General features: G+C 43.2%; 1 protein-coding gene across 1 annotated transcript in view; it reads right to left on the bottom strand.

The window, feature by feature from the left end:
- Window positions 1–9191, bottom strand: part of LOC136867588 (RYamide receptor-like) — a 97748-nt gene extending 88557 nt beyond the window's left edge. The window contains exons 1-2 of the mRNA XM_067144718.2: window positions 8859–9191; window positions 4376–4524 (exon numbers count right to left, since the gene is read on the bottom strand). Coding sequence (XP_067000819.2) covers window positions 4376–4524; window positions 8859–9191 — 482 coding nt within the window. The remainder of the gene's footprint in view (window positions 1–4375; window positions 4525–8858) is intronic.
- Window positions 9192–25644: the final 16453 nt, after the last annotated feature.

Here is a 25644-nt window from a genome sequence, read left to right on the forward strand (position 1 = left end):
CACATTGACGATTTAAATGGGCTACCCATAAGACAGATGAAGTGGAGGAAATGGTGAAACAAAAGGAAGAAGAAATGCAGAGACAACTGATTTATCAACATGTTAATGTGTATAAATATATTGTGTGGATTGTCATTAGTATCATAAGTTTAATTTTAGGTTGTTGTTGTAATTGTTGCTGCCCCAAACTAGGGTTTCCAGCGAAGAGATGGTTCGATAATGCACGGGTTCATTGCCCAAATATTTGTATAAAACAAACAGTCATTACGAAAGGGGACATGGTTAAGACATCAGAAGAAGACTTGACAATATTCCAACAACCCAGGCGGATCCGGGACGCTCGGAGATGTCTGAGGAAATTATGGAATTACACTCCAGGCCTACTGGAGGACGCCCTAGTACGCCTGCGAGATCCATAGAAGCAGTAGAAATAAATACAAGTGTTGACGAGATTAGAGAACAACCTTCCCCTCCACCACAGAGTCGCCGAACTTTGCGCACAGGCGACACCAGAGTGTGAACAGTACAGGACAGAAATGGACGCAACGTACCGTTGCATCCATTTCTTGCCTAAGGGGGGAGATGTCGTGTACTGATTTCCCTAAGGCTCGAACCGGCGGACTGTCAGATAAACGGCAGCCGGGACTCGATCTTAGGATATAAAGGGAAATAAGCTATTATAAGAATATTATTTAGTAATACGGGACATCTTGTAATGCCAGTGTACTTGTATATTAATTCTATTATATTTTAATAATTGGAATGAAGAGCCTCCGTGTCTCAGACGGCAGCGCGTCGGCCTCTCACCGCTGGATACCGTGGTTCAAATCCCGGTCACTCCATGTGAGATTTGTGCTGGACAAAGCCGAGGCGGGACAGGTTTTTCTCCGGGTACTCCGGTTTTCCCTGTCATCTTTCATTCCAGCAACACTCTCCATTCTCATTTCATAGCATCTATCATTCATTAATAAAATCACTTTAGGACTGGCGACCCCATCGTACTAACAGCCTATATCTGCTTCATTCATTACATCCCTGACCCGGTCAATGACTGGAAAACAGGTTGTAGGTTTTCATTATTCATTTTCAATTGGAATGAAAAAGAAATATTTCAGTAAGTTAGAATTAGGGAAGAGCCTTAGTCAGGCAGAGAGCTTGCATCGCGCGCTGCAATAGCATGTTTACGAGAGAGGATGTTTGTTATTGACAAACCAGTGTCTAAGTAGTCCGTGCATAAAGCACTCGATTTCACCGACAAGGAGATCAAAGCTAGCATTGCCAGTGCAGTTGTCCTCCAGCCTAAGACAGAGAGAAAAAAGTGCAGAGAAAAAGATAGAGATATTAGTACCCAGAGAGCAGCACTTACTGGGAGAAATAGCTCACAGTAGTACCCAGAGGGCACCGCCTAGCAGGGCGAACAGCTAGGTAACGCCCCTAGTCCAACCCCTAAGGTAGTGGGAAGGGACTGACCTTTGCTTGAGTGAGAGCAGATATAACCCAAAATCAAGATGGCAGAAGGGCTCTCTCGATCAGTTATTCGTGCTCCTTTGACAGTGAAGTTATACATAAGTGCCGCAAGGCAGAATTCGGAGTTAGCGCGTAGTGGTAGGCTCGTGGGCAAGCTCCCGTCAGACCAACATAGTGTGAGAATTTGTACATATCTTGTAAATAGTGTGTATAGTCGTCCTGAGTAATAAAGGACAATTGCTTTACTTCATCTTTTATTTCGGGAGTTCCGGGACCAAGTTCGCACCTACTAATTACCTCCCAACAGTACCGCTCGGCAGGACAGGTAATACGCCAACATCATTGGCCGATGACAACCACTACAATATCTCCCGGGACAGGTAGGTCACGACACCCAGGCCAGGGATATTAATTATTTACAATTAAAAACCCCTGACCCGGCCGGGAATCGAACCCTGGGCCGCCGGGTGACAGGCGAACGCGTTGCTTTCTAGACCGCGGGGCCGGACATAGCAACGTAGAATTATCGTTTGCTCTGAAAGGTTCACAATCTCTGTCTTCTAAGCTCAAATACCCTCTCCAAATTTAACAAGCCACCTCCGGTTCAGTGATTTCCCATCAGTTCAATGCATCGCGCAATATTTTAGACTTCTACACAGTGTTTCGTTTTCCCTCCTTTTTTATTTAGAAAATTTTCATTAAAACAAGAAATGCAAGCTTTGCTCATCCACATTCGAAACTCAATAAGGACTCTCAGTTTCAACACGTAGCGAGATCTTTGCTGAGGGACACCTTGTAAGTACAGGGTCTCTCTTATAAACCCAGACCGAGTGCACGGTGTTCGTACTCTGCGCTACAGTAGCTGCCTCAGCCTAACTTACGTCGCTCTAGGCCACCCTGCTTTAGCTCCGAAGTGTCGTCCTTCATAATGAGGGACTTCATAAACACCATTAGGATTTTCTGCACACCAATGGCGAGAGTTATGACTGTTCACACGGCCATTAAAGTGAAGTCAGGCCTCATCCGAAAAAAAAGACAAGCTGTGGATCGAATAAACGATCATTCAATGATGCAAGACACCACTCAAAATATCTCACTGTTGTAGCTGGATCAGCAGGTTTTAAACAATGGGCCCGGTAAACCTGTACGATTTGTAGCTCTGTGTGCAGAAGAAACCGATGATGATGATGATGATGCTTGTTGTTTTAAGGGGCCTAACATCTAGGTCATCGGCCCCTGATGGTACGAAATGAGACGAAATGCAATGACAAAATAAAAATCCAAAATCCTCCACTGACCAGAATTCAAAGAGTGAGGACGAAAAAATGAACGGATGGATATGAAGTTAAAACAATCAGTGGAGCCGACCCGCAATGCTTCAGTCTCAGAAAATGACGGAAAATAATAGTAATACTGACCAAGGGACTGTTTCTATGGCTTTATACCGAATCGATGATGCTTGCAAGCTAAAGCGGTCCAAAATATAGGTCGTCGGCCTCTCATAATGGTACTATCGCTTGGAAAGTAGAACCATGGTATTTGACATGGTGCGGTACTAATCAAAAGTATCGTAGACTCGCGGTATTCCACACATTATTGTACTACTTACAGGTAATGAAATTCGCACATGTAATACAGACCTATGGTGTTTCACACATAGCGGCGCCATTTACAGGCAACGCAAACATACGGTTTTCATCACATAAATGTACTAACCACAGGAACTCGTACTATCCCGTGGTGTTCCTTATATAGTGGGTACTAATCATAGGCAAGCCAGAACCCTGGTGTCGCTCATATAGTGCTACTAATCACAGGTACAGTAAAAGCCTGACCGCACGGTGCTCCTGATTGCTACTAATCATAAACCTATTTGGTACCTAACACAGTGGTACTACGCGCAAGTAATAGCGACCCATGGTGTTCCCCGCGTGGTGGTACTAATCACAAGTAGTTTCATGGTTCTAATCCAATCATCCCTTGGTCGCCCCTTTTAGTCGCCTCTTACGACAGGCAGGGGATACCGTGGATGTATTATTCGTCTGCCTCCCCCACCCACAGGGGGTAGTGTGTTTGGTCCGCGAGAGGTATTTTATTTCCCTCAAGTCCGCCGGCAAGCCGGTTAGGACTCCCCTATCCGCCACCTGGGACGCGCCACGTGGGAGTATCACCTCTCCCCCTGCTACGCCTGTGTAGCAGGTTCGTGGCAGAAGAAATCAAAACCCCTACTTCTTGTACTAATTTTGTGAATGATTTATTCGGTGACCGTTCCATATTCGCACCAATGTCGTCCAACCTTTTCCTCTGTTAAAACAGTTCGTGTGCGCGCATATTTTCTTATTGAGCGCTATCCATGGTATCAATTTGAATTTACAATTACGCGAAACTGTGCTCATGAAGGTTGGCACTTCATCCGGAAATTGCTGAACAAATGCATCGCATCCCCGTCGAGCCAACTCGTACTTAAAAGAACTTTTACATCCGAAAATACGGTGTTGCAATGGTGATTGTCTCACCATGTTAACAGCTGAGATTCAGACTGGCTATTGATGCTAGGTCGAACTCGTGCACGATCCTTGCAAGGTCAAAACTATGCGCGCGCCTCCCGTACTGCTGCTTAGCTCTCGGAGAGTAGAAACGCCGCTGGACGATCTGGATTTATAAGAGACACATACCGTATACAGTATCCTGTTTCCGAATACAACGTGATGAATGATAAACAACCAAACCCAAGCCAACCGGACGGGCAGCTTTCTCTTGCACTACTTAGGAGAATAAATGCAAATGAAACACCCTGCGGAAGGACAACGCTCCAGCAGGAACGCTCGCTACGTTCCGGACAACCCAATAACAAAGAGTGCTAAGATCGTCAGAAGTTTACTATTACTGTGAACTTGAAGCAACTCACCTCAGCGGGTTGAGGATCGCCCTATGACGGTCCACGGCGATGGCAGTCAGTGTAAACACACTCACGTTCACACTCAGCACCTGCACGAAGGGGCAGAAGCCGCACATGAAGTGGGGTAAATTCCACCGCTGGAGGAGAGCTGCCTGAAACTGATAAAAAGACACGCATTCGCTAAACCCCTCACAGTTTACACATAAACACATCTGTTTTTTAACAATCTGCTTTACGTCGCACTGACACAGATAAGTCTTATGGCGACGATGGGGCAGGAAACGGCTAGGAGTGGGAAGGAATCGGCCATAGCCTTAATCAAGGTACAGCCCCAGAATTTGCCTGGTGTGGAAATGGGAAATCACGGAAAACCCCAACAGTGGGGTTCGAATCCACTACCTCCCGAATGCAAACTCACGGTGCGCGTCGCTAACCACACGGCCAACTCGCTCGGTAAATAATATATTCATTGAAGTAAGTGTGATAAACTGATATAACTTGAAAACAAAATTATCCCACCCATGGGTAAATAATGCAAGTATCGAGCTCGAATAATAATTATTATTTTATGATTATGATGATTATTATTATTACTTGTAATGTATGGCTATGAAGTGTTTACATCCATTTATTATTATTATTATTATTATTATTATTATTATTATTATTATTATTATTATTATTATTATTATTATTATTATTATTATTATTATTATTATTTACGTAGTCGAATGATCGCAGTGTTTGTGGGGTTATGCCATGAAACCTGCACTGTATATAAACATTTATATGAGTTCAGTTAGTGTAAATTCCTGTGAATTAATATTACCTGTATATGGTGTGTAATCCGCTACAGAATTATCAAACACACTGTAAAATCCAGAATGGCTCTAGATCAGACGAGTTGATGGTAGAATATTCTGTACATTATAACCATGTTGTTAGGCACTCGAGAATTCACGAGAAGGTATTTTTGTAACGTATCTTTCTAGAAGCCTGGCCAGGCACCTATATAAAGAGGTGGTCCTAATGGTAGAGACGAGTTATTGTTTAGCAGGAGTTTCACTTGTGAGCACGTGTTGTGGTTAGGCTGACATGCCGATGTAGGCAGTGGGTAGTCAACTCTTTCAACCGTGTTGTTAGGTTACAACCTCCAGGTGCTGTGATAGGCAATTGTGAAAATGGCGGCTTGTTGATATTCTTGGAATGAAGTGTTTTGTTTGTGATACATTGATTAAGGTTATGTGTATTTAATTTTTAAATAATTGTAAATAAATCCGTGTACACAAGTTGACAGCATTTTGTGTGCGTCATTGTGGTTAAATTAACATATACAATAGGCTTGTGCATTGCAATGTTTGGCAAATAGGCTTTATGGTTAGCAGGTTCCGTCACAGGTGTGTCAGTTGGTATTTGCAGGCGGTGGAACTTCCGCGCTACAACATTTATAGCACGTGGCAAGGAGGAAAGCTCAACAAATGTTTATTCCGCGTGGTCGTAGAAGAGCCTGCGCAGAAGAAGAAGAAGAAGTTAGCTGTATGTACCTAAAAGCAATAACAGGACACGTGATCTAAGCGCCACCATAACTCCTAACAATGTGACCTTTCCTGTTATCACATCTCAAAATCATTCAATTACGACTCTGGTAGTGGTGTTTACTGTTTCAACAGGAAGTACAACTGAGCAACCATCGTCTATTATCAGTGTATCACTAATCAGAGGAAAACTGGAAGGTGTCGAAAATGAAGGTATCGGCCAATGAAAGACAAGGGCCACGAAGACTGTGAAACTGAAAGACTTCCTAAACCTTGCAACCTAATAGCATCGAGGTCGGAAAAGAACAAGGGTTGACCAAGGGAGGCCAGATATGATAGACGAAAGTGTGGAGACTGGAAAAAGTAAGTGGAAGCAATGCCAGCACACAGCTAAGGGCCCCATGGTCGCCAAACCACGCTCCAAAGTTAAGAGCCCGTGCGGCTACTGACTCTGAACATCGCATTTTCTACTTCTCTCTACTATCAAGTCCATGTTACTCACACAACCGGGTGCGTGGCGTAGTTGATTAGGTGCTTGAGTTCTATGCTTAAGCTAAGAATGCGGGATCAAATTTATGTGTTGTCGGTTAGATTTTAAGACTGCTTAAAGGCTCGACTGAGCTGGAATTCGGTCCCTACCCTTGAGCATGAAATGCGAATGCCATACTAGCTATGCAGCACAGCCATTCAAAAGAAATTATAAAATGCAAGTAGCAATGAAAACTGCTACTCACAGCAGTGTGATCCAGCTAGTTGGTCTTAATATTATCTCTACCGTGTCAAAAATGCAACTATGTGTTTAAAAATATAATAATTCACCTAGAAAGGAGTAGAGTATCACAAATAAGTAACATATCTGAAAGCATAACCCAAATACCACTCACTGACTAAGCACAGGACCTTAGGATTAAATCCCAAAGACTGGAATATGCATTCCTCTGTAACTGTTTTCCGTACGAAGTTGAAATTTCACGCAAGGGTTGCTCTTTTATGTTCTAGATCAGGGGTTTCCAAATGGCAGCCCGCGGGTCGCATGTGGCCCGCGAAGCCATATAATGCGGCCCGCGAGAGCATTTTAATAAATAATGTGAACGATAGTTACAAAATAATATTTTATAGGTCGTTCAAAATGTATTAATTTTTATATTCGTTATAGACCCAAGTCCGAACTAGTTCATTCTTTAATATGATTTCCTCTTTTTTAAATTCACTTGATCTGAATGGATTATTTTTCATCAAAAAATTAAAATCCAAATTTCAAAAAATAATGGTTGGTTTTTACGTCCCACTAACTATTTTTGATGTTTTTCGGAGATGCCGAGGTGCCAGAATTTTGTCGCGCAGGAGTTCTTTTACGTGCCTGTAAATCAATCGACACGAGACTGACGCATTTGAGCACCTTCGGAATGATCTAACATCGAACCTACCAACTTCAGAAGGCCAGCGCCTCAATCATCTGAGCCATTCAGCCCGGCTCTAAATTTCACTCTTTTATGCAATTGTAAAATAATGTTTTACCTAAGTAATTAAAATTATCAAACCTTTATTTCAATTGAATTATGCATGTTTTTTCATAATGGTACTTCTGTAGGCCTACTATATGCAGAATTTTACGAAAATGGGCCTATTATTCAAGTGCGGCCCGCGAACATGACTAAGGTTTCCAATATAGCCCTCGAACCCTTACAAATTGGAAACCCCTGTTCTAGATGTTAAAAAAGACAAAAGGTTTTGAAACATTCCACCTCAGGGTTAAATTGAGGTTAAAAATTTCGGGTAGACGGGATAGGACGAGTCTATCGCAATCGAATGGGGTAGAGTGTCTACAACAGAGAAAGAATAAAGGGAGGGGCACATGGGGAGCGGGATTTCCACTTACATGTGCCCTGCTGAAATTAGAGAATGGTGAGAAATTAGTGTTTGACAGCTATTAGAGCAGGTGGGAGTCTTCCGTTTGGGCCTCAAGAGAAAGGGCCGGGGATGTTATCCCTCGGAAGGTGGTTCCTCTTCTCACCAGGGGTGGATAACACGACCGGGCAGTAGTTATAGGCGCGGCCTTTACATGTGGAATGGTTTTCCGCCCGTGTAAGGTGCCGAAAATTCAGGTAGATTATAGAGTTATTCATGCTTTCATGCATAAACCCACCCATGCATTTATTCAGCGACTCGAATGCTCTCTCCTTAGTTGGTGGTTATCCGTGACTGGGAGAGAACTGTTCATTCATTCATGCATGCATGACAATTCAATTCAGTCATGGAATCATTCATTATCAACTCTTCTTTTCTGCTAGGGGCTTTACGTGGCGACGATGGAATAGGAAAGGCCTAGGAGTTGGAAGGAATCGGCCGTGGCCTTAATTAAGGTACAGTCCCAGCATTTGCCTGGTGTGAAAATGGGAAACCACGGAAAACCATCTTCAGGGCTGCCGATAGTGGGATTCGAACCTACTATCTCCCGGATGCAAACTCACAGCCGCACGCCTCTACGCGCACGGCCAACTCGCCCGGTATATCAACTCATTCATGCATTCATATAGCCATATGCATAGTGTCTGTGAATATGACTTATGACAAATAAAAATTTAGGGTAGAAATAATGAAATATCATTAATCAGCAAAAATATGAATTTTCACGAGAATGTTTGAAGTACAAACTTGTATAGGATGAATGCTTTTATGTCCGGTTTTAGCCAGGAGATCCTGACACAAGTTGTAGCAATTCTCGTGGATGCCACACCACATCTGAGCTTTTCACTTCCTGACATCACACTTTACCGCCTCTTACGACTGGCAGGGGATATTGAGGTGTATTATACAGGCTTCGCCGAAAATGGGGTCCCTAAAATTTAAAACTTTCGAAGCAGGTATTCACTTAAAAACCGTAGCGAAGTCTATACTGTTCTCATGTACTCTCCTGACAAAGAAAAGACCTTAGTGATGTGATTCCTGTAACGTACCTGAAAGGGAATAGCGAAGAGTCCAATGACGATGTCAGCTAATGCCAGGTTGGCTATGAAGCAGTTGGTGACGTTCTGCATGCGGCGACTGGTGGCCACGATCCACATGACAAGAGAGTTGCCCACCACAGCCACTACCGAGATGGAGCCGTAGAAGATGGAGAGGAGCACAGTGATGCCTACCGGAGGCTCGTACAGGTGGTCCTCCTCCAAGTCTCCCTCGCCGTCTGACAGGTACGTCGTGTTGGACACGTTGGTGTCCAGCGTCCACACTGTGCTGTTGTACACGATGGTAATCCAAGGGGTGGAGTTGCCACAGTCCCAACAATGCATGGCCAGCACACTCTACAGAACTCTGGAATCAAGAATACTTCCCGTCAGAGAAAATAAATTTCCTGCAGCATTACATTGTGTACAGGGTTACCCAAAAGTCCGTTAACATTTGATGAGGCAATACTTCACGGGATATTGGAGGTAGAGAAGTAATAATTAACACATATGATTGACATGACATTGGAATTTATTGACACCAAAATAAAGTACACAAAATGTTCAGCAGATGACGCGTCATACGATACACAAGCAATAATTAGCATAAACAATCGAGATTTAGCAAAGACGATGTTCTTTATAACACATGCTCAACGTGTCGGCCATCATACATCAACAATACCTGTGGTCGAGGGACAATTTTGTGAGCAGCACTGTACAGCATATCCGTAGGCATCGTGAGTAATTGCCGTCGGGTGTTGTCTTTTAACTTCTCTAATGGGGTCGGACGATCGCGCTAGACTTGCGATCGATACAGAAATACCATTCTTTTTAAATTCTGAGCAATGTACAGACAAAACTCTTATTTTATATATAATAGTTGTTGTTTCTTTGTTGGTGTTGTTGTTGTTCCTGGCCTTCTCTCAATTCATGTTAGGATCTGCACTTCATCTGGATTTGCTCGTAGATTTTCTGCTGGATACCCTTCCTGACGCCAACCCTATGGGGAGGGATGAGTTCACCCTCGCATGTTTCTGTGGTAGTTTGTAATGTGATATGATATGATCTACTGTATGTAAATGAGAATGTCTATTAATGATAATGCTGTGTGGCCTCCGGAGACTCCCGTGGGTGACCTGCGTGTCTTGATGAGGATGAAATGATGATGAAGATGTTGCATCATACACCCAGTCCCCGTGTCAAGGGAATTAACCAATTATGGTGAAAATTCCCGTCCCTGCCTGGAATCGAACCAGGATCCCCTGTGATCAAAGGCTAGCGCGCTAACCATTTAGCCATGGAGCCGGACAGATTGTGTGTTAAGATGAACACAAACAGCCAGACCCGAGCTAGAGGAATTAATTAGCCGTGGTTAAGCTCCTCGATCAAGGAATTAACCATACGATGAAAATCTCGCGAGCCGGCTGCAAATGGAACTCGAGATCCCGAGGCCCGAAGGTAAAGCCGCTGACCAGTTAGTCAACGTGCCAGATATTTCTCTCGTAAAACACAAGCTTACTGTATAGGCCTATAGATTCCATATCCCTTATAACCCTTCACATTGTCTGAATATATTCTGTTGTTGCTAGTAATGAATTCAATTGAGGCTAATCTCTTCACACTCCTAACAAGTACTCATTGAAAATATAAAAGAATTGGAAGTTACCGCAAATTGAACATGATGATACAGAGAATTTTAATTAAACACAAAATAGCAAGTATGCGTGCAGTTTTGAAAGCAAAAATAATAAAGTTAGAGAAAAGTATTTAAAATGTAGAGATAATGGGTGGAAATTGGTTTTCAAATAGGCCTACCTATTTAGAAACAACCTGTCTGACCAGGTTATCCTGCTACGGTAATGGAGTAGACCGTACAGCCAGCGTCTCTACGCCGAGTGTTGGGCGACGGGAAATAACCTAACACCCTAAAGGGGTCAACATCTTACGGTGGATGAGCTCCTTTAGGTGGGTAATAGTCCCTCAGTGGAGGAAATGCCACTGTATCCCATTCGGTAGGGGCTGTATCCCATGTTAGGGGCGGCTACCAGCAGCGTCTGTTTGCCAGGTTAGGAGCGGCTGAATAGTAACCAGAGAAGGCAACGGGAAACCACTCTGGTATATTTTCCACAGAATATCATTATGGAGAGAGTTAATGAAATAATGGCCCCTAGTCCCAGGCAGCCCTTTGGTGGGCAGGGGTACGAAGAATCTCCTGGCTCAAAGTAATGAAGTCCAACACAAGATTAGCAACATGGAATGTAATAAGTTTGTTCATGGCTGGCAAACTTGATAACATGGTTAAAGAAATGACAAGGTTAAAAATTTATATCCTTGGGATAAGTGAACTGAGATGTCCAGGTAAAGGTACCTGTCAAAGAGAAGATGGAAATCTATACTATTCTGGCAGTCCTGTAACTGATAGAAGTCACAGAAATGGTGTAGCAATATTATTAAAATCAGAATTCGTGAAATATGTCACCAATTTTGTCCCAATATCAGACAGACTCATGCTTTTACAGCTACATGGACAACCCTTCAAGATCAATATTATACAAGTACACTGACTGACAGAGCAAATGCAACACCAAGAAGGAATGGTCAGAACTTTATGCCAATTGCAGGGTAGACTGACGTCACTGAGGTATGCTCATGATGTGAAATGCGCCGCTGTGCTGCGCACGTAGCGAACGATAAATGGGACACGGCGTTGGCGAATGGCCCACTTCGTACCGTGATTTCTCAGCCGACAGTCATTGTAGAACGTGTTGTCGTGTGCCACAGGACACGTGTATAGCTAAGAATGCCAGGCCGCCGTCAACGGAGGCATTTCCAGCAGACAGACGACTTTACGAGGGGTATGGTGATCGGGCTGAGAAGGGCAGGTTGGTCGCTTCGTCAAATCGCAGCCAATACCCATAGGGATGTGTCCACGGTGCAGCGCCTGTGGCGAAGATGGTTGGCGCAGGGACATGTGGCACGTGCGAGGGGTCCAGGCGCAGCCCGAGTGACGTCAGCACGCGAGGATCGGCGCATCCGCCGCCAAGCGGTGGCAGCCCCGCACGCCACGTCAACCGCCATTCTTCAGCATGTGCAAGACACCCTGGCTGTTCCAATATCGACCAGAACAATTTCCCGTCGATTGGTTGAAGGAGGCTTGCACTCCCGGCGTCCGCTCAGAAGACTACCATTAACTCCACAGCATAGACGTGCACGCCTGGCATGGTGCCGGGCTAGAGCGACTTGGATGAGGGAATGGCGGAACGTCGTGTTCTCCGATGAGTCACGCTTCTGTTCTGTCAGTGATAGTCACCGCAGACGAGTGTGGCGTCGGCGTGGAGAAAGGTCACATCCGGCCGTAACTGTGGAGCGCCCTACCGCTAGACAACGCGGCATCATGGTTTGGGGCGCTATTGCGTATGATTCCACGTCACCTCTAGTGCGTATTCAAGGCACGTTAAATGCCCACCGCTACGTGCAGCATGTGCTGCGGCCGGTGGCACTCCCGTACCTTCAGGGGCTGCCCAATGCTCTGTTTCAGCAGGATAATGCCCGCCCACACACTGCTCGCATCTCCCAACAGGCTCTACGAGGTGTATAGATGCTTCCGTGGCCAGCGTACTCTCCGGATCTCTCACCAATCGAACACGTGTGGGATCTCATTGGACGCCGTTTGCAAACTCTGCCCCAGCCTCGTACGGACGACCAACTGTGGCAAATGGTTGGCAGAGAATGGAGAACCATCCCTCAGGACACCATCCGCACTCTTATTGACTCTGTACCTCGACGTGTTTCTGCGTGCATCGCCGCTCGCGGTGGTCCTACATCCTACTGAGTCGATGCCGTGCGCATTGTGTAACCTGCATATCGGTTTGAAATAAACATCAATTATTCGTCCGTGCCGTCTCTGTTTTTCCCCAACTTTCATCCCTTTCGAACCACTCTTCCTTGGTGTTGCATTTGCTCTGTCAGTCAGTGTATATGCTCCAACAGCAGATAAAAAGTATGACGCTATGGTGGAAAGATTCTATGAAAGCTTGCAAAACATTCTGGAATCAACAAAAAATGATAGCATAACCATAATGATGGGAGATTTCAATACTAAGATCGGCAAAGGCCGACGAGTAAATTTGGTAGGAAATTGGGAACTCGGAGAATCCAATGAACGCGGGGATAGGTTATACGAATTTTGTCAAGAAAATGAAATGGTTATTACAAACACATGGTATCAACTTCCTGAACGTCAATTATACACTTGGGTTTCACCTAGTGACAGTGAACATCATGTTCGTATCAGGAACCAAATTGATTACATCATCATAAATAAGAGGTTCATAAACTTCATTAAAAGATTTACTACATACCTAGGAGCAGATATAGGTTCTGATCATAATCTACTAGTTGCTGATGTACAACTAAAATTGAAAATGTTACAGAAAATAAAACATTCCAGCCGAAGTGACCAAAGAAAATTGGTAAACAGTGAAATAAAACAAGAAGTTGCAAAAGTAATTAATGAAGAGCTAAGACAAGTGTCTTTGAATAGTCAACAGGTGGAAAACCAATGGGAGGAAGTAAAATAAGCTATACAGAAAGTAAACAAGAAATACCTACAGTCTGATAAAAAGACAAAAAAGAAGTGGACGACGGATGATATCTTGGACTTAATGAAAGTACGCAGAAAAGCTAAGAACAATAAGGCTCAATACCTTTAGATACATGGTCAAAGTAGAAGAGAAATTAGGAAGGCAAAACAAAATTGGATGATTGAAAAATGCAGAAACATTGAACATTTGGAAGAAAAACATGATACCTTCAATATGAACAAAATTATAAAATAAGTAACTGGAACTTTCAGAAAAAAGATGTCTCTTGTTCTAGAAGATAATTCAAAGAAACCTATTATAAATCATCTTTACAAAATTAAGATAAGGGAAGAATATATAGAAGAACTCTTCTATGATAGTCGACCGACATTAAATGAAAATCGTGAATGCTCAAATGGACCGAGCATTTTGAAATCGGAAGTAATTCATGCGATAAACCAATTAAAAGAAAGGCCCAGATGAAAATCCAGCTGAAGTTATGAAACTTATCAATGAAGAACAAATTAATAAGATAATGGACCTTTGTAATAGCATCTATAACTCCGGAAAATAACCTCAAGATTGGCTAACCTCTACTTTCATTCCCCTTCCAAAGAAAACAACCTCAAAAAATGTGGTGAATATCGTCTCATTAGCCTAATGAGCCGTTTGTTAAAATCTTTCTTAAAAGTTGTCCATGCTCGAATAAGAACGAAATGTGAGGAAAACCTGGATATACCCAGTTTGGATTTCGGAATGGATATCGAACTCGTGAGGCTATTTTCAGTTTAACGACTCTTCTTCAAGAATGTTGGGATCAACAAAAGGATGTCTTTGCCTGTTTCATAGATTATGAAAAGGTTTTTGATAGAGTAAAACATACTGAACTCGTCAGACTACTGCAGCAAACTGGAATTGATGATAAAGATATAAGAATTATTGAAAACCTGTATTGGCATCAGAAGGCTGTGGTGAATGTTGATGATGATGCAATGGACTACATAGAAATCCGACGAGGAGTTCGTCAAGGCTGTGTTTTGTCTCCGTTATTGTTTAACATCTATTCAGATTCCATATTTAAGGCAGCATCAAGCGATTTGGAAGTGGGAATCAAAGTAAATGGAGAACTAATAAGTAATTTGCGATATTCAGATGACACAGTAATTCTTGCTAATAGTGTTGAAGGTTTGCAACTATTCCTGGGCAAAATTAATATAGTTGGGGAAGAGATGAGTCTAAACATCAACATAAAAAGCTAATGGTTTTCATCAGAGGAAGAAATAATGCTACTCTGAAACTTAAAGACCAACATATTCAACAAATAAATAAACTTAAATATCTTGGTTGTTGGATAACGGATGATTTGAATCCAGGCCTAGAAATTAAGAGCCTAATAGAAATTGCAAGATCAACATTCAGGAAGATGAAAACATTGTTGTGTGATGATGCATTAAATTTAAAACTTCGGCAGCGTATGGTGAAATGTTATATTTGGTCTACTACTCTCCTTTATGGGGTTGAAGCTTGGACGTTAAAGGAGGCCACCATCAAAAGAGTGAAAGCCTTAGAACTTTGGCTTCATGGAAGAATGCTTAGAGTCTCGTGGATTGACCCTGCCACCAATGAACAAGTATTACAAATAGCAAAATGCAAAAAAGAACTGGTAACCACCATCAAATGCAGAAAAACTGCATACCTAGGGCATGTTTTGCGTGGTGAAAAATACGCAGTTTTACATCTAATTTTGAAAGGCAAAATTGAAGGGCGCCGAGCAGTAGGCAAAAGGAGAACAACATGCCTTAAGAATATTAAAGCCTGGACAGGCATAAAAAGTACCGAAGTACTGTACCGTGTTGCTAAAGACAGGAAAGCACTCTCCACATTGATCGCCAACGTCCGGGAGACTCGGCAGGGCACATAGAAGAAGAAGAAGAAGAAGAAGAATTTAGAAACAACACACTTTGGAAAGATACGCATTTATTTATGTTCTATACATTACGTCCACCAGAGGAGTCAGTGTTAGTGTATAAATGGATAAAGAGTTCAGCGTATGGATGTTTCAGACGTTAATGGATTATCGAGCACGGCTAATAGCTTATAAGCTTCTTTTATGAACAATATATTTGATACAGTTACATCGTTAATTATCTTGAGAATAGCACGTTGTGTGATTGCGAATAAAATACTCCTTTCTGTCTTTTTATCCTATTTCGTGTGTTTAGGTACATTGTACTAGAACTACGTACGTTATGAAAATAAAACGGTAAACTACGAGGGTGAGTCAAAAAATTACTGGTCCATGCTTTATTGCTTTGAAACAAAGGAACGGCGCTCGCTGCAACTTGAGTATTCGATAGATTGCACACAGGTGCACAAGTCTGTAAACCAGAACCTTGGCACACCAACAGTTGCGAAACGACTGTTTCTGAACGAGTGGTTACCGGAGGAGGTCCGTATAGCAATCCGATTTCTGTAGGCAAAGACACGGCAATTCGTCAAAATACTATGTCTGTATACGGAGATAAAGTTAGGTCTGTCAAGCAAGTGCAGAAGAGGTGCCGTGAATTTGCATAGGATCGAACGACTGTGAAAAAATGAAGAACAGAACGGTTATCGATCAACAGAAGATACATGGAATAGTGTGATAGAACAGAGAGAAATGTGAAGATGAATCAGTTTGAGGTATTCAACAAACTGAACACATTTTATATCGTCAAGGAAGTGGGACACTCGTGTTATGCAATGACAAATGCTTGAATAACTTCGGTTAGTATATCCAAAAGTAAAACAGTATTCTTTATCCGGACGTTTCTTTACCTCTTCACCTACAAAGCATTAGGCAAAATTCCTTTGTCTTACATTCATAGTAGTAATATCAATGATACTACTTTTGCAGTGAAACTAACTGCAACATCCAGATCATCTCTAGGATCAACAGCAAATTTAAATCTGAAATATTAAGCGAAAGGGTTAAACCACTTGCGTGGAACTGGAATTATTTGAGTAAAGGACTGTTCAACATCCCTATTTTAACGCTGACGACTAACTCAATGCCTACAGTTGAGAGATCACTGATCAGGCGTTCTCGGCAGGAGTTTAATTGGGGTAGGGTGACCAGAACATTCCTGATTCTCCTGCAGCCAATAACAGATGGTCTTCCCATTCATGTTCCTTAAGTTCGGGTATCTCACGAGATTCGGTGGTTCTAGTAGGCTACGACGTCCATGAGGAATTCACTATTGTCTGAAAATATGTTATTGCTTCTGTGAGATGATTTATTATTAAATATGTATTAAACGGTAGTGCATCGATTCTCTATCGACGCTTTACACAGCAGAATTGTTGGTCGGAAAAAATTTCCATTTCTACAAACATAATTTTCTTATTTAGTTACAATATTCTATTCTTGACCTGATATTAAGTGATCTGTGCATTCAATATTTGGCAGCAACAGAGCTGCACTGTACCGGTAACGGCGGTACGAAACTAAGTCCCCGTAATTAAATTTTAAAACTTACGCGTTACGCTCCGGCCCAGCAGCGGAAGACTGACTGAACAGCAAGCAACAGCTGTGTGTGTGACGTAGAGCGGAGTGACGTCACAGCCTGCCTCACCGCAACACAGAGAGCCTAGACTAGTGTGGAATGTTCCTTGAGTTTTTCGGTTAATAATTTTCCCCACAATAATAACTAGATAAAATTAACCACATATCGTGTAGCCCAATCCTTTATCTACGTTCCTGCAAGGTTTCATATAAATCCGACATGAGACGACGAAGTTATGGAATAAGATGTGAAGGCATGGATCGGATATAAATGTAGTACTGCTTCGCTTAGCAGACCAGTGTGTGTGTGTGTGTGTGTGTGTGTGTGTGTGTGTGTGTGTGTGTGTGTGTGTGTGTGTGTGTGTGTGTGTGTGTGTGCAGGCATTGCAGTGGAGTTCGTGCAGTCGGCTCGCGAGGACCGCGATACAATGTGAAGCGACTGTCATATTTCGTCGAGTCCGTGGACTTTAACTCAATAGCGTCGAGTATGAACTTATACGAGTTTCTTTAAATCGTAAGTGATGAACTTCTGCTCCAACGGGGAGTGATATAAATTGTGCTCCATCAAACTCTGAACATTATCAAGTGACTGTTTATTCCGCATGAGTGTCTAAGACTTGCGACTTTTTTTCCGAGTGCTCATAATTTAAAGTTTAATGTTGTGGACAGGATTTGGAACAGTTTTGCTCCTTACAAAGTAATTGAATATTTCGAGTTAACGAGACTGTGCTTTAACTTAGAATTACTCAAATTGCAAGCATTAACATATGATTGAGTGACTACGTCACTAATTTACAATTTCGTGTGGAGATAATTCTCTAAACTGTGTAAATATTAGTAGGTGATCAACTGTAGAACTGTGCATTTCAATTCTACGAACATTCGAACTAAGAGCTGTGCATTTTCAAATCTACGAACAGTCGAACTAAGGACTGTTGATAAATGATTAATTTCGCTTTGTTTTCATTTCATTAACATGCGTGGACAAGATTGACTTCACGAATGAAACATTCTTATTTCATTTCAATCCAATTGATTACATTGAACGGTGTTCAAACTAAGAAATACAGTATGTCGTGTGGTATAACTTCACATTATGCCAAGTGCCACAAACTTTAGGTGACTATTTATTAGTTGCCTTTAATGAAATTTGACGACAAGTTTCGAGTGGATTATCATTTTCTGAGTGTTAAACTTATATGCTTATTCGAGTTTAGTGACATTCTTTTTCATTTCAAATGATTAATGACTTAACACGGGATAGATTTCAGTGACATTCTGCCGTGTGATAAACCTTCAATCATACAATTCTTATGTGTTATGAACCTTGTTAAAACCATTGCTATACCTTTTCTCATCTGTGCAGAAGCAGTTTTTGCATTAACACGCCCCAAGGCTTAACGGTGTTCGTTCACGTTCATCATTTACGTGGTCTATCTCAACGCCCTTACTTCAGCACCGTATGGATCTTCTAGACATCGCATGGATCTTCTAGAACGTCCATCGAGGGAGGAATGGTCGTCCACTGGTGTGGAAAGGAGAGGAGCAGCCGGAATTCTAGGACATCGCCAACCCTAGGACGAGGAAAGAACACTTTCTATTGTTTCTTCTGTACAGAGATGATATGATTTTGAACTTATTAATAAACTCAGAAAAACTTAAGATTTTTTTCTAAATTAAACCCTCTCCCTCTGTATGTACTTCAACAGACTGGTACACGCCCTGCGTTTCTCGTGCTCACCAAAGTACCACATTTACTGTTATAGTACAGTTAATCATTTAACGGAAGAGTGACACATATGAATAAAATCTAACACGCTCTTAATTGATCCTGCCTGCTTATTAGTGAAATTTACACATTTACATGAAAATAACGTTCATAGTGACTGGAAGATACTGTAGCTCAGATTAGAGTAGGTTGAATATCCGTCATCATTGTTATACTGTGCATATTTTTAATTCATTAAAAATATACCCTTTTACAACAGCAAACGTAATATGTGCCTGTGAAGGACAGTTTGAAACGCTTCGGTCGCTTATTATCTTTCTTCTCCTAAATCTGATCGACATAAACATGTCAGTATATGAGTACCTAGAGTAGAATAGGCTTTTATATCGTATTAGAGAATACAATTTTGCATACATACACATAAGCATACATATTTACATACTGTACATACATACCGGGTGGACCACCAGCCCCTTGTGATTCAGTTCTATGCATCCCTTCACATTTACAACCAAACCAAACCCCATGGCACTACAGCACTTTAAGGGCCTTGGCCTACCAAGCGACCGCTGCTCAGCCCGAAGGCCTGCAGATTACGAGGTGTCGTCACGTCCAGGTAAAAATCCCTGACCTGGCCGGGAATCGAACCCGGGGCCTCCGGGTAAGAGGCAGGTACGCTGCCCCTACACCACGGGGTTGGCATCCCTTCACATTTACTACAATAAAATTATGAACGACATCGGTCCCTCTCCCTAAACCGGGGTAATGTAACGAGATGTGTGTTTACGGGCTAGAAGACAGCAGGAATCGTGAGCGCCACTATTAGTTCATGATGGGTACCTCGAATGAACTCGTAAAACGAGTACAGATATTCAGAACGCGTACTTTAAAACAGGAGGTGGACGCTCAGACCGGGAGCACGATAGGCTACTGTATAGGCTGGTAAGTGGGCGCCGTAGATCAAGTGTCGCAGTAGCTCACATGTCAAGCGGGTGGGGACAGTGCTCATGGTAGGAGGTTCGAATCCCACAATAGATTTTTCTTAATAGCCAGTTGTCTGGCATGTGGTAATGTTGCATAATTGATAACTTCCAAGGACTGATTTGTTTATTTGACCCTGTAAAAGACCGTATGTATCGTTGCATTCGGTATGGTGCTGGGTTGGACAAGGATGAGGAGATGATGGTCTGTGGCCAGTTAGCTACGTCGTACATATTCCAAGCTTCGTAGACCACACGTAGGGCAAAGTATGCCCCATTGTAACGATAGCAACATGCGATGGCACGTAAGTAGTAGCTGCGCGAACTCCCCTCCTACGAAGCAATTCACAACACAAAGTTTATTCACTGCCTCGAGATGTATTCCAGCGACGAGTATATGTTTATCTATGGAGAAGCTAGACACAATGCATACCAGGCACAACGCCTGTACCAAGAACGCTATCCGGATAGACGACAACCGACGGGCATGACATTTCGGAATGTGGAAAGACGTCTGTGAGATACTGCATCCCTGGGAAGAACACGGCCTGTTCGAGATAATTTCGTGACGTCTGCTGACAATGAAGAAGCCGTGTTTGACGCTGTCCGGCGTAACCCTCAACCTAGCACACGGGCCATTGCACAGGAGACGAACATTAGCCGAGCGTCTGTTATGCGGATATTGCACCCACCGGTTTCACCCGTACCACCTGCACTTACACCAGGAGATCCATGGTCGTGATTTCGATGCCCGGGTGGCGTTCTGTCAATGGATCATACAGCATGTGGACACTGATTCTGCTTTTCTAGCGACTCTCGTACTTACGGACGAAGCACGATTCCACAATAATGAAACCGTAAATCGCCGTAATATGCATTACTGAAGTGTAGAAAATCCCAATTGGGTACGGCAGACAGCTTTTCAGGTACAGTGGGGCATGAATCTATGGTGTGGAATCATGGGTGATCACCTCATAGGTCCCCATTTCTTTGAGGGCCACCTGACCAGGCAACCCTATCTGCGGTTTCTCAAAGTTGAACTACCACCGTTTTTGGAACATGTGCCACTCCTTGACCACTGCAGAAAATGGTTTCAACATGACGGAGCTCCACCGCCCGCGGCAGTGGTCGTCCGGAACCATCTCCAGACGACGTATCCTGATAAATGCGTAGGAAGGGGAGGACCTGTTCCATGGCCCGCCAGATCGCCCGATCTTACGCTCCTGGATTTTTTTCTGTGTAGCCATGTAAAACAACTGGTGTATGCACAGGAGCCTTGTCACCTTAGACAGCTCATCACCGAGGCATGCCGATCCGTTTCGCCAAACAATGTTCTGAACGCATGTTGAAGTTAACGACATCGAGTACAGTGTTCGATTCTAGTTTTGTTATGTTTCATTCACTTCTTTTGTAATCTGCAAATCTAAACATGCACAACTATGATGACGTCATCGCTGCAGCACATGCACACTCGTGCTTTCATGATGCATACTTATTGCATTCCTTTGCCTCCTTACTCTTGAGAAAACGATCAAGTCTAAACATGCATAATGACCTCATCACTGCAGCACGTGCTCACTCTAGCCTTCGCGATGCATGTTTCAACTTGTACCTTAACAGAGGATAAGGTCATAACAGCAGCCACCATCTTGTGTAGTAACCTCTAAGTGCAACCTTGTGTAATTAGCGTTGGGAAGGGCATCTTGTCGTAAACTAAGGATAATCTCCTTCAAGATGATAGATGAGAGGTTAGTTTCGCGAATGCACTAAAGATTTACTGTTTAAAGATAATAGCTAACGGAATTTTTTAAATTAAACAACACCACATTTCAAACTGTGAGGCATGAGCCTGTGTATAGCCGCCGTCTTGCGCAAGCATCCCTAGGACGTCTCATAAGAGCCTATGTATAGCAGCCATCTTGTGCGAGCACCTCTAGGCCTTCTCATAAGGAGCTGTGTATAACCGCCATCTTCTCGTTGCCATCTTGCGCAAGCATCCCTAGGGCGTCTCATAAGAGCATATGTGTAGCAGCCATCTTGTGGAAGAGCCCTTAAGCCGTCTCATAAGAAGCTATGTATAGCCGCCATCTCGTAGCCACCATCTTGGGCAAGCATCCCTAGGAAGTCTCATAACAGCCTATGTATAGCAGCTATCTTGTGCAAGCGCCCTTAAGCCGTCTCATAAGAAGCTATGTATAGCCGCCATCTCGTAGCCACCATCTTGGGCAAGCATCCCTAGGAAGTCTCATAACAGCCTATGTATAGCAGCTATCTTGTGCAAGCACCCTTAAGCCGTCTCATAAGAAGCTATGTATAGCCGCCATCTCGTAGCCACCATTTTGGGCAAGCATCCCTAGGAAGTCTCATAACAGCCTATGTATAGCAGCTATCTTGTGCAAGCACCCTTAAGCCGTCTCATAAGAAGCTATGTATAGCCGCCATCTCGTAGCCACCATTTTGGGCAAGCATCCCTAGGGCGTCTCATAAGAGCCTATGTATAGCAGCCATCTTGTGGAAGCGCCCTTAAGCCGTCTCATAAGAAGCTATGTATAGCCGCCATCTCGTAGCCATCATCTTGGGCAAGCATCCCTAGGACGTCTCATAAGAGCCTATGTATAGCAGCTATCTTGTGCAAGCACCCTTAAGCCGTCTCATAAGAGCAGCCGCCATCTTGCGCAAGCACCCTTAAGACGTCTCATAAGGAGCCATGTATAGCCGCCATCTTGTGCAACTGGTGTCGGGAAGGGCATCCGGCCGTAAAACTGAGGTTGGCCCTTCCATGAGGTTAGGTTTGCTGTCTTGTGCGTCAAAAGTTAGGTTAAGTCCCTCCAAGATAGCTGATGTGTGGTTAGGCTCACTCTGTTAGGCGTCAGGAAGGGCATCCGGTCGTACAACTGAGGTTAGGCCCTTCCATGTGGTTAGGCTAGCTTTCTTACGCATAAAAAGTTAGGTTAAGCCCCAAGATGGCGGATGTGAGGTTAGGGTCACACTCTTAGCCAGCGTGAGGAGGAAGCCTCTCCCGAGAGCCTGCGGTGGCGGTGGTGGCGGAGGCCTCTGCGGAGGGCCGGTGGCGTTGGGGGCGGCCGAACCATCCACTTATACTACTCCTGTCACATGTTTCGTAGCCTCTATTAACCCAGCTCCATACCAACGGCCCTTTTCAGGGCCAAATAAACCAATCAGTGTGTGAAAAATGCCGGTATTCTGTATAGAACCTTGCCAAATCCCAGGCAATTGGCTTAAAAAATACTTGCATGGGACTTGAACCTTCTTACCCTGGAGCACTGCCAACTATCACATATCCTACCACGCGCTAGCCATGTGAGCTACTGCACACTTGGTCTACGGCGCCCACTTCCCAGCCTATACAGTACCGTGCTCTCGGTCTGTGCGTCCACCTCCTGTTTTAAAGTGCGTGTTCTGCGTATCTGTACTCGTTTTACGGGTTCATTCAAGGTACCCATAACGAATTAATAGTGGTGCTCACGATTCCTAGCCCGTAAACACACATCTCGTTATATTACTCCGGTTTAGGGAGAGGGGCCGATGTCTTTCAGATGTGTGGTAAATGTGAAGGGATGCATAAAACTGGATCGCAAGGGGCTGGTGGACCTCGGATATTTTGAGATCACAAACATACACATACTACAGAACATGCGACAACACAGGTACTAACTAAGACGCTACCGCGCTAGCCAAAGTGACAAAAATCCATGAGCTTGGCAGGAAAGTGATGGTAATTGTTTTAAGAGTAAATGACACAAATTCCCTTTCAACCAAACTTGAACTTCACTTCCGATTTCAGATTCAGTAAAATACTTATGTGATACCATTTTCAAAAGCCAAAGCTACTTCCCTCCCCATCACTGCACTAGCTAATGGTCATTTAACTAATCCTCTTAGCGGAATGCACATAACAGTAGCATATGTTATATAACTGGTCGATAGAGCATTTCTATCTGATTATTCCAGTCCAATATTTACACTTCAGTAAACGTTGTGTAAACACGAACCACAAATATGTTCATTTTTCCATGAAACTACTGCTTTTCTATTAAACTAAACATTAAACAGTGTGGAATGATGCTACACGTTTAGGCACTGCCGATGGACTTCATTGGTTGTCCTCAAAGTGTTTCCCAAGGTCCCATAGATATAGACCGGTGAGATAATAATAATAATAATAATAATAATAATAATAATAATAATAATAATAATAATAATGTTATTGGCTTTATGTCCCCCTAACTACTTTTACGATTTTCGGAGACGCCAAGGTGGCAGAATTTAGTCCCGCAGGAATTCTTTTACGTGCCAGGAAATCTACCGACACGAAGCTGAGGTATTTGAGCACCTTTAAATACCACCGGACTGAGCCAGGATTGAACCTGCCAAGTTGGGGTCAGAAAGCCAGCGCCTAAACCGTCTGAGCCACTCAGTCCGGACCGCTAAAGACTGTTCTCTGAATACAATGGGGACACAGAGGAAATCCCCAGAAGAGATCACTAACATTATGAAGGAGATAGATGCAGCCTGTTGACACCAGAAGGTTCTAAATCTCAAGGATTCCATTCTTAAACTTACCAGTCTGAACGTCTTTGTGTCATTATTGGTTGGTGTTGCCAACTAGTATGGGACAACCTTGAAATCGAACGCCCAGAACCGCACGAAAACTTGCTTAGAATATAAGCCGTTAATCATAGAAATAGTGGTCTACGATTTTTTCCATACAAATCTCAGCAGCTAGAGCCATTAATCTGCACTGAGACGTATAGCTGCAGCACGAGTGCGTCTCCTGCAGTGTTTAGTTGATGGCTACAGTGTAAGCTGTTTACATCGCTATCACGAGGAGAATTGATCCCACGAATGTTGTCAAAATGTTATAAACAAAGTTGCAATGTGCTGAACATGGAAACGCAATCGGAGTCAAGGGTATGGAATTCGCGAATATGCTATATAGCACAATACTGCAGAATTATAACGGGGATGAAAAGAAATGCATGACGTTAGGCTGATAGATATAATGATTTGAAGGGGAGGAGGAACCTGCACCTGAAGATAGCTGTTCAATCAGTCTTTTTTCATCTGTAGAGCAACAGGTACTGTCAAGTGAAATTGAGTACAGTACGAAATATCTCCGCCTAAAACGTTGAGGCCCATTGTATTAGAAGATATTGATGACAGCATACTGGAGAAAATTTAAAACGACCATTACAGTCGTGGCTTCAACTCCTACAGCAAACTAATGAAGCGCTGTAATAGTATTATAAGTAAATCAAATTGCAAGTTCATTTAAATTAACTTATATGACTAGCAAACGACGAGGAGGAACTCACTTCTAACGAAACAGGCTGCCACAGTTACAAACTTAAAAAAACGTAATGTCGCAGTTTGAAAGATCTATTGGCATTTGCAAATGTGGGCAACTAAAAGCGTCTAAAATGATTGGCCAGGACAATTTCAAACATTGGATTACCCTTACCGACAATCTTAAGATTGAATATGGCATTTCATCCGGGCATATTTCTACATTCGTCGCACGTGAGAACATAGAAGAAGTTTTAAGACTGAATATGGCATTTCATCCGGGTATATTTCTACATTCGTCACACGTGAGAACATAGAAGAAGATAATACTGTACGTAAGAAGACACAAGGGTTTGTGGAGGGACTGAACATATTTATAACAGAGGGGAGTGTGGAGAAACCGAGCTCGATAGCTGCAGTCGCTCAAGTGCGGCCAGTATCCAGTATTCGGGAGATAGTAGGTTCGATCCCCATTGTCGGCAGCCCTGAAAATGGTTTTCCGTGGTTTCCCATTTTCACACCAGGCAAATGCTGGGGCTGTACCTTAATTAAGGCCACGGCCGCTTCCTTCCCACTCCTAGCCATTTCCTGTCCCATCGTCACCATAAGACCTATCTGTGTTGGTACGACGTAAAGCAACTAGCACAAAAAA

Source organism: Anabrus simplex, chromosome 1 (genome assembly GCF_040414725.1).
Source record: "Anabrus simplex isolate iqAnaSimp1 chromosome 1, ASM4041472v1, whole genome shotgun sequence".
NCBI classification, from domain to species: Eukaryota; Metazoa; Arthropoda; class Insecta; order Orthoptera; family Tettigoniidae; genus Anabrus; species Anabrus simplex.